At 40.6% G+C, this 10,537-nt stretch overlaps 2 protein-coding genes across 3 annotated transcripts in view; both read left to right on the forward strand.

Annotated features, from left to right (window-relative positions):
* Positions 1 to 3,997, forward strand: part of LOC310810382 (uncharacterized protein) — a 6,958-nt gene extending 2,961 nt beyond the window's left edge. The window contains exons 4-6 of one of the 2 annotated variants that reach the window (XM_083678118.1): positions 51 to 111; positions 1,596 to 1,772; positions 2,367 to 3,997. In XM_083678118.1, coding sequence (XP_083534244.1) covers positions 51 to 111; positions 1,596 to 1,772; positions 2,367 to 2,525 — 397 coding nt within the window. In that variant the 3' untranslated portion in view covers positions 2,526 to 3,997. The remainder of the gene's footprint in view (positions 1 to 50; positions 112 to 1,595; positions 1,773 to 2,366) is intronic. The other variant, XM_083678119.1, reaches the window with a different exon arrangement.
* Positions 3,998 to 7,176: 3,179 nt separating this feature from the next.
* nat16l (N-acetyltransferase 16, like) lies at positions 7,177 to 9,475 on the forward strand (the record flags this gene model as incomplete). Its single annotated transcript, XM_083671410.1, has 3 exons — positions 7,177 to 7,380; positions 7,692 to 7,916; positions 8,900 to 9,475. 3 exons carry the CDS (start codon positions 7,177 to 7,179, stop codon positions 9,473 to 9,475), a joined length of 1,005 nt encoding a protein of 334 aa, XP_083527536.1.
* Between the last annotated feature and the right edge of the window lie 1,062 nt (positions 9,476 to 10,537).

Raw genomic sequence — 10,537 nt, forward strand, 5'->3', positions numbered from 1 at the left:
GTTAGTGTTACCTCCTCTGTCATATCCTGTCCTGTCATATCTGGTTCCAGGAGACGAGTGTTTGAGGTGCAGACTAATCTCACAGAATCAGATCAGCTAACAGCCTCTGAGGTAAGGTTATTGTTGTATCACCATTCTCATCACGTACACGTCATAAACCCGACATCCCCATACCAACACAATGGAAAACTTGAAAGTGTAAAGAAAAACATATATGCTTGCTTGCGCAGTTACAATTTCGGGTGTTTATTGCATCATTACTCTCACTGAGTGGGAGATGCTAAGTGGGATCCTTGGGATGACCCTAAACTGTAACCCTAACCTTAACCCTAACCCTTACCTAACTCTAACCCTAACCTTAACCCTAACCCTTACCTAACTCTAACCCTAACCTTAAACCTAACCCTTACCTAACTCTAACCCCACACCTCTCTCTGTCTACTACCTCTCTCTTTTGCCACGTTCTTACATACACCCACACTTTTCACATCTCGTTATCTCTCTCTCACTGTAGGTGTGTGTGTGTGTGTGTGTGTGTGTGTGTGTGTGTGTGTGTGTGTGTGTGTGTGTGTGTGTGTGTGTGTGTGTGTGTGTGTGTGTGCATGTTTTTGTATCATTCCTAATTCCATTCCATGCATTACAACGAGCATTACATGCATTACAACGAACGATGCACACACAATGTTGTTGTTGTTGTTGTTGTTGTTGTTGTTGTTGTAGTATCCTATTGTAGTGGTAAGACAACAAGGGTCCATACTGAACATGAGTAAATGTAGTAATTACAATTAATGGGAACATTGATTAATCTCACCATGCATTGTCATTTTCTATCTGTATTTTCTAAACTGTCATTCAACTATTATACTGATAGTGTATATATGCAGTAATTCTATTTTATCTATTATTGTATGCACTTTGAGATTATTCTTGTATAATGAAACATTATTGTTATTATTATTATTATAGTAGCATATAAGAATCATAAATGCATGAATAACAGTAACTATGAATTCATGTTACAGTCAGTAGCTCATGTGAAGTTATGTACCCTTTTTGTAAAGTGTTATTATTGCACCTTCTAACCACTGCACGTCAGCTCCTAACTGACCTCAGCCAGACTGAGCTAACCCTCACAGCCGTTTCCTGTTGTTCCACTGAGAACATGTGGTTGGCTATTGCTCTGTGTGTGTGTGTGTGTGTGTGTGTGTGTGTGTGTGTGTGTGTGTGTGTGTGTATGTGCGTGCGTGCGTGCGTGCGTGCGTGTCACTTTGAAAACGTATGCTACTGTGGTTAGACGTGTTGGCCATCGCTGAGCCCTTTCTCACACTTAACAAATGTCACTACAAAAAAGAAAGAGGAAACAGAAGATAAGATCGACATTTTCCGTCAAGCAGCACTTTTCTGATTTCAGTGTGATTAGACTGTGAGATGCACAGAAAAGCAATGAATGAGTTGAGAGATATTGTGATCTTTTTCTATCAAAGGGGTCAAAAGCATTTTGTCAGAGCACAGGGTTTGGAACATTTTCTTTCTTCTGAACATCCTCTGTCTCACCCAGTCTCTCCTCTCACCCCTCCCCCTCTCTCGGCCTTCAGGGCATCACAGACGAGTCCCTCCAGCAGCAGCCCCCCCTCCCTGAGACTCCCCAGGGGTTTAACCCCTCCAAACTGTACTCCAAGATCAAGCTGGACCTGCTGTATGGGCGTCTGTGGAAGACCTACCAGGGGAGAGCCCAGGCCTGGGACCCAGCAACCCAACAGGTGCCCCAGAGGGTAGGCTATACACCAGGGGATGCCATACACAACTGTGTTTTATACTATTCCTAATTCCATTCTATGCATTACAATGAGCCCATCCTCCAATTTCTACCTCCACCAGCCTCCCCTGCTGTACACCTATTTATACACTGGTCAATATGTTGAGGTCCGGATGAGTTAAGTTGACATCGTTTACCGGGTACTCTAGCTCTATGTTGAGAAGACCAGTGTGCAAGTTACAGTTTGTTAAAAAAAAAAGAAAAACACACCTCAAGATAAAACTGATTAGTAAAAGAGCCTTAAGATAATCAGAACCAGTAGTTTTTTTTCTGATCAAGTGACCTGACCAAGAAAAAATTAAGATCCAATACATGTAACTTGAATCATCACACACATTTTTCACATCAATGCAAGATATATTTTACGTGATCACACATTGATATTGAGTTATTAGTTTATTATTATTGGATAAAGATAGTGAAGAAAGGAGTAGAGGGTATATCAGCAGGGCATCCCATGCCAACATGGGCATATGTGTGCAGTGTAGGCCATGGACCACCCTAGGCCACATGATTATGATTATTATTATTATGTTATTTTCACCACCAGGTCTACTTCCTGCTTGGGGAGCATCGCTCTACACAGAAAGAGGAAATCAAGTCTGAGTGTCTGTCTGTGCCTGAGAGTGACCCTGAGTCTGACCCTCCTGTGCCCCCGGCAGAGGAGAGGTCAGAGGTCAATGAAGACAGCTCTGAATCACTCATATAGAGGATGAACGAATTAAAGAAAAATGTTGTCAAACGCCAGTCTATTATTGTAGGCCTTATTGGGATGGTAGTTACAATGTGAAGGCATGGCAAGGGAATTTGGCTATATATTGGTAATAGCAAAGCATATATAATATTAATAAACTAACTCCAAGTAATTTAATTAACACTATTTCCAAAAATTGTCAAGTTTGTGCTGAATTAGTGCAAGAATGGTCAAATAGAATGAATCAAATGATGCTTTAATAATACTGTATGCTTATACAATTATTACAAGGCAAATACATCATAGAAAAAAGTTACATTGTACCCTCATGGTAAAGAGAGTGAGAGAGTAGAGAAAGAGTGAGAGCGAGAGAAGGACAGACCACATGATCTATCTACTGTACTCGTGTACAACAACCTAGAGCTCTGCCCAGGACACCAAGAGGAAAGAAAAGAGGAAGAGCTATCCCCTGCATTCTGCTTTTATATCCCACTACAACCACAGTATTTAAATTAGGATCTGTTTGCAAGGAGAACCAACCAACCAACACATTCTTCAAACCTCCACAGCCATTTGTCCCATCGGGGGAAGGGTCATTTGAAGATACAGCAGGGACAGATTAAATGAAGTTTTCCCGATTCATTATCATTAGGATAGTATTACATTGATGATAGGGTTAACCCTTGAGATGAATTATCTATTTTTCAAGGAAGACCTTTCCAAGATAGCATCTTTACAATAACATGTAGTCATCACTGTGAAGGTAATGATACAAGTGTCACATACATTGTGTTGAATGGTAACCGTTGTCTCTATGAGGGCCAATAGATACAAGACTGTACATGATGGCTATCACTGCAAAAGAAAACATGTTTTGGAAGTGTGCAACCACAATGGGAGAAATGGTAACGTTGCAAATGTTATCTTATCTTCAGCACTGTTTAAAGGAGACCTTTTAACAACCAGGCACATGATCACCATGATGGACCAAGACAGTGACCATGCATACTTTTGATCCTGTGGTTGCAGTTTCTGTATATATTTGAAATTAGTATTCTGATATTTGTTAGACATCTTTAATTTACAAATCAGTTTTGCATATTTTGTACCAAGATGACTTCTATATTTCCTTGTTCTACTGTAATTTTGTAAATGTCTTAATTTCACTTAAATCGTTTTCATTTATGTTGTTTTCTACTTTTTTTTAATAAAGAAACATAGGCAAGTAAATATGCTTGAGTCAGCATATTGCATAACATATTGCGTGTAGAGGCTAGTCCATGCCAACATTTGTAATTACATTCTTATTTCACATTCAGTAGCCTACCTTTGTACTGTATAAGATAAGCTAAATCATTGTTCATATATATTATTATTATTATTATTATTATTATTATTATTATTATTATTATTATTGCACTGGTAACATGCTGCAAACCATGTAAGGCAGGCCATCTCCTAATTGTGACATCAGCAAAATGGTTTCCTATGCCCTTGAAAATGTAAATAAATGAATGTGCTCAGCAGGTTTGCAGATTTAGAAGATGGATGTTCTCTGTTTTGGCCACTAGATGGAGGCTTAACACCACTGTCTGGCTGAAGCTTGGCGTAGCAGTAGGCTACTACCGACACTGTAACGTTTTTAACTCCAAACACTTTTTAAAAATACTTTTTTGGACATATCTCCTATACCCCTTTCAAAACAAGTTTGAAATAGTAAAGATAATGTGTTTAGGAATAACGATAGGGCATACTATTCCCATTAATGAGCCGCTTGCAATAAGTACGTCCCCAATACAGTATGTCCCCGTACATTTATTGGTATTGCTATGTTCAGCAAAAGTCGGAGAAAAAGTCTTGAGAATGCAATTTTTGACAACATTAACAATAGACTGAAGTCCATGGAGTCCACTAAGTGCAAGGTCACGGAACTAATCTGTTATTATTGAACGTCAAGTCCAAGCGACTCGCAGCTACAGTAGTCACGAGGTAAGAAAACAAGTAATCACTCTCTGGTAAGTGTTCTAGTGTTCTAGTGTTCTAGTGTAACTCTATAAACTGTACTTTAAAGTTGTTTTCTGATTCCATTTGAGCAAGCGCAGTTGGCATAATGTACCAATATTGTTGTAGCCTTTACTGCATGTTACATTAATGTTCACAAGTTGCTTTTTGGGGATTCATTGTATTTAAGTAAGTATTTAAAAAGTTATGCAATATCCTTTCATTGTATTATATAGTATTAGTATACCCAGTGTTGGGGATGTAGTTCAACTATTAGTGTAACGACATTTAACTCATAGCTTGGTGGTAGTTAAACTAAATTAAAATCTTAGTCGTGCTTTCATTTGTTAAGTACTTTTCTAGCAGTGTAGTGAGCTACTGTCACAACTCACTACAGTCCCCTCCCGCAAAAAACAAACAAATGAATATGAATTCCCTGCACGTCAGAGTGTTTCAGTCCTTTCAGTTTATATCATCTCGGTTGTCTTTCAGTAACTGACGTATGTCGGACGAAGTTTCGATTTAGTGAACTACATCTTCAAAGTAGCTTTAGTTTGACAAACTATATTTCTCTCAAGAGTAGCTTTAGTCTAGTTCAACTTCTTCCCCTGTAAAGTAATTGGTAATTTAGTTAAATAAATGTTCAGTAATTTATTTAAATACATTTCACTGGTTATACCGTGTAGTGTAAATCCCACTCCTGCATGATTTTGTAACGTGAAACTATTCATGGTTTCAAACTATTGGCATAAATCTTATCATTTAAAAAACGTATACGTCTAGGTCATGTGATTGATCTCCCTGGTAACGCGGTAATAAACTGTTCCTATAAACTGTACATACTGTATCTTCACTTATACACACTGCTCTTATACTATATACTACTGCTCTTCTGTACATATCTGTCTATACTGTTCATAATGCACATACACTTTTTTTTTACTAATCTTATAATGCTACTGTTAATACACTGCACATATCTGTACATACTGTACATATTTGTTTATACTGTTCATACTGCATTCCATATTTATTCTGCTTATTTACTCTGCTTATAATGTTACTGTTAATACATATACTGCTTATACTGCACTACTTATACAGTTCATATACTGCTTATACTGTTCATACTGCATTCTATATTTATTCTGCTTATAATGTTACTGTTAGTACATATACTGCTTATAGTGCACTACTTATACTGCTCATATACTGCTTATACTGCACTACCTGTATATATTGTTCACATTGCACTTTTCTGCTTTTTTTTTTAACTTCTGGTTAGACGCTAACTGCATTTCGTTGTCTCTGTACTTGTACTCTGCACAATGACAATAAAGTTGAATCTAATCTAATCTAATCTAAGCAAGTAAACCCTGGGAATTCAGGAGATTGCAATGTTACAGATTAACCATATACTGCCATATATAGCCTACAGTAACCATATATATACCATATATAGCCTACAGTATCTCCTGTTTCTGTAGCATGAGCAGTTTGACGTACAAGTACACCCCGTGAAAGGACACAGTCTTTTGCAGGGCCAATACCTCCATGTAAATGTATTGTATCCCACAGACAGCTCCATAGAGTTCTGCCTCAACATTGCACCCCACTGATTGGCCTGACGTTTCATAAATGTTCTTGTGCATGATTGAATGAATGAATGAATGATTGATTTAAGGAATGAATCGATGATTGAATGAATGAATCCATTAGACCCATTCGATTAAAACAAAAACTGTATCATATACTATACTGTATATAGGCCAGGGGAGGCATGTGGAGGTAGAAATCGGTGGACGGGCTCGTTGTAATGCATGGAATGGAATGAGACTACCTCAATGAGACCATTCCCTATACCATTCCATGCATTACAATGAGTGTCACGCCTGAGGTTGCTGTCTGGTGACTCTGGTGCCCTCCTCTGGCACTCCGGGGCCAGTGCTCTCCCAATCACCAGGATCCATTTCACCTGTGTATTCTGTCTTGTGTTTGTTATATGTAGCCCATGTGTTCCCCATGTCTTTGTCAGAGATTCTGTCTGTGTGTGTGTGTGTGTGTGTGTGTGTGTGTGTGTGTGTGTGTGTGTGTGTGTGTGTGTGTGTGTGTGTGTGTGTGTGTGTGTGTGTGTGTGTGTGTGTGTGTGTGTGTGTGTGTGTGTGTGTGTGTGTGTGTGTGTGTGTGTGTGTGTGTGTGAGTACCCCGTCTGTGTGTGAGTACCCCCATCTGCCAGTCGGTTTTGTATACCTCGTACCTTTACCTCGTTACCCTAGTTGGTGTTTGGTATTCCTTAAGTTCTACCTTATTCCATTTGTTAAGTGAGTACCTTTGTTTACGGAGCTTGGTTTTCTCCACTTTTATTTTCCCCTTTTTCCCCCAGTGTTTGTTTATGTATCGTGCCCCGATTACCTTATTAAAAACATTCCTTGTGATTGACTTTACACTATTCGTCCGAGTATTTCTCCGCACTTGGGTCCACCGCATCATCACTTGCTAACAAATGAGCCTGTCCTTTAATTTCTACCTCCACCAGCCTCCCCCGATAGAGGCCTTTACAGCCACAACCCCACAGGTAATGATGATGATTAGGTCCCTGGAGCTGATGTTTCATACATAACAGTTGTTATCCATCTCTCCTTGCTGCAGTATGTCCAGGGAAGCCATGACAACGGGGACTCCTCTGGGGAGCTGTGTGGGTGAGAGTGACGGTCTGACGTTCTGGTTGGCTCAGGACAAGGACTACGATGAAGTCATGGCCATTTCTGATAACATCTATGGGGGGACTGACTACCTGCCCCACCGCTACCATGAATGGATGACAGAACCTGACAGAGTGGTCGTACTGGCCCGGAGGGAGGGTAAACTGGTGAGAGACGTTGTCCAGTCAGGGTTATAGGCTCAATTCAGTGTCAATTCAGGTAGTGATTTGAATGTATAATAAAAACATGTAATAACTTTTGATGTGAAAAAAGCTTCTCAATATTCAGTTGAGTATTGTTAAAATAATTAGCTTACCAACTATCTTTAATGAATACTGTATTCATAACTCAATTACCATCAGTCAATACTCATAAACAGGAAATGCTCATCCCTCTCTCCATTCATCCATCTCTCTGTCCTACTCTGTATGAATCCACCCATCTACATGCACCCCTCCCTCACCCCTCCTTCCCCTAGGTGGCGCTAGAGTCAGGTCTGGTGGTAGATGGGGGCGGTACGGTGGTGTTGGAGGGGTTGAGGGTGTGCCCCAGCGAGAGGGGTTGTGGCGTGGCGGGGGTCATCCAGCGGGTGGCTGACCACTACATCCAGCAGCTGTACCCTACAGTCACGGTCAAACACCTGACCAGAGGAGATGGCCCCGGGCCGGAGAAACTGGCCAAGTTCAAGGAGCTGGGGCGACGGGTGAGTGAGATGTTATATTTCTGAAATATTGATGATTTATCATTGATTCCCTGCCCCTAGGGACTAGGGATGGGTTAGATTATTCAATTAGACAATCACTGGCATTCAAACTGATTTTTTTTTTTTTTTCATACCACTTGATTTTCAGTGGCACTTGATTTTCAGTGGCACAACAAGCCACTTGCAAGCCACTTGTGAGATTGTGGGTGGGCTTCATCTCATTTTTATTCAACAGAAGCAGACCCTGCTCTTTCATTCACTCACTATCAAATCACTCCTAGTGGGCTGGTCAAACAAGAGGTCTGCAGTCATAATAAATAAAAAAATAAAAAATAAAAACATTGTTGTGGAAATTATAAACCGTGGTGGAAGGTCAATTACCTGATTGATCGACCCTTGTAAGCATAAATTAATCAATTACCAAAAACTTCAATCGGACCCATCCCTAGCAGGGACCCACATTCAACCAGTCTACAGATGTTGATGATACGTTGTGCTGTTTTGTTAGTTACAACACCACCAACAAGCTGTTCTCCTTTTGTTCATTCAACAAGCTGTTGTGTAATATATTCTTTAAACGGGCCGTAGAGAGATGTCGAGAGCCAAACACTGTGACAGACTATTGTAGTTATTATACAGTAGTTCTGGAGACGCAAAGTGGATGCTGTATTGTATAATACTGTTTTGCTGTATTCATTGAGTCTTCTAGTATAACGAAGCTGTGCATGTAAATGTATGTAGAGAGATCTCACGCATGCCTGGCTAGGTGGCTGGCAGACATCCGAAGTGCCAACAATAGTTCTATTAATGCATCTTCTCACAAGGTGACCACTGCCACAAAGAACTTATAATTATGCTGTCTACCTCCTCCTCTTTCTACCTTCCATCCCCCTCTCCCTGTCCTGTACCATTTCTGTCTCACGTCTCCCATACTCTATATTTATATAAATCTCTCTGTCTCTCTCTTTCTTTCTTTCTTCTAGGCTATTCTGTCATTGGTTGGAGAGGCAGAGAGTTTTGATGCCTTCATTTCACACCTGAAGAATAAACTACATTCTGGAACAGGAACAGGTGCGTCCATCCCCAAAATCAATCCCCTGGAGGACAGAGCCCAGCTGAAAGCGGTTCTCCTCGACCCCGACCTCCCCTCCAGAGCCCACCTCCCCGGGGGCGCCATCATCCAAGACTGGCAGCCCTTACTGCCAATCGAAGCCAACCTGCCGATCCTGGCCAGACGGAACCTCACCTGGTTGGCCGACAATCCAGAAAAACCCACCTTCCTCAGCTTCCATAGCCCCCCTTATCCAATCCCGTATGAGGGGGGGTCCCTGCGTTTAAACATCGACATGTTCGGGATGGACCTTGTCCTGGCACAGAAGGCGGTGGTCGGCCATTTAGAGAGTGCGAGGGTGAAGGGGGAGCTGAGAGGGACAGTGATGGTGAATGTGTACCATGACCGCTCGCTCTGGGAGGGGCTAAAGGATTTCTGCGAGGGTGATGCAGGGGTGAAGAAGTGCAGGGACTACTGGGAACAGGTGTTCTTAGAGAGGGGAATGTGAGGAAAGAGAGAGGGGGGGCTTCTTTTGCTTTTTCAAGCAATCTTGTAGTCTTATATAAATTATCTATATGAACATGCACTAACAGTACTGTAACTATACATTCATGTGAGAATTTAAATGTTGATTTGATTGAGAGAAATTACAGCAATGTACTACCTCAAAAATGATCAATATATGATCATCATAACGATTGTGAAGCATTTCAAGAATGTATCATTGTAAGTTTTATTATCTTTCTTGAAGATTATATTCGTAATTCTAGTTCCTTACCAGAAATGTTACGTGTATTTTGTATTATCAATAATCAATGGTATCTTTTAATTCTTGATTACTGAAACACTAGTCTGAAAAAACATAAAGAAATCTATGGTTTTAATCTTGTTGGTGAGAATTTATTCTGTCATTGCAAAGAATTGAAAAGATGTTAATTAACATTCATTAACAAATGTTAATTAAATATCTAATTAACATTTGACAAAATCAGCTCCTACGGATGACAGAGCTCCATAATTGCATTTTCGGTTAGGAAACTAGATGTGGGAATGTCAAGAGGAGAAGGCAACGCGAGATGAATGCAATGGCTGGGAATTCTATCCATCTTATTCTATTTATACCTTCCTCTCTCTCTCTCTCCATTAGTTTCACGTCACGTTGGTTCCATTCACCCTCTCTCCCTCCATCAACATCATATCCATTTAGAGCTGACTGTGGGGAAAATGGGAAGGGAAATGGCATACCTTATTACAGCCCCGTCACTCACACATACACAGTACATACACACACATACACACACACACACACACACGTATGCATGCATGCACACACACACACACAGACACACACACTTAGCCAGTGGAAACATTTTGTTTTGCTATGCAGGTCAAGATCTATATATGCAATACCTATAGATGGCATCTATAATAAAGGACTGTGGAATATGTCAGCTTGGATCAATGCCTAGCTGCAGCAACCTCATGACTACCAGTATGTCTGATATCTCTGAATGGGACAAAAGTCATTCAGATTGCAGCAGTGGAGGCTGGTGGAGGTAGAAATCGGAGG

The sequence above is a fragment of the Argentina silus genome, assembly GCF_951799395.1.
Source record: "Argentina silus genome assembly, chromosome: 1".
NCBI lineage: Eukaryota > Metazoa > Chordata > Actinopteri > Argentiniformes > Argentinidae > Argentina > Argentina silus.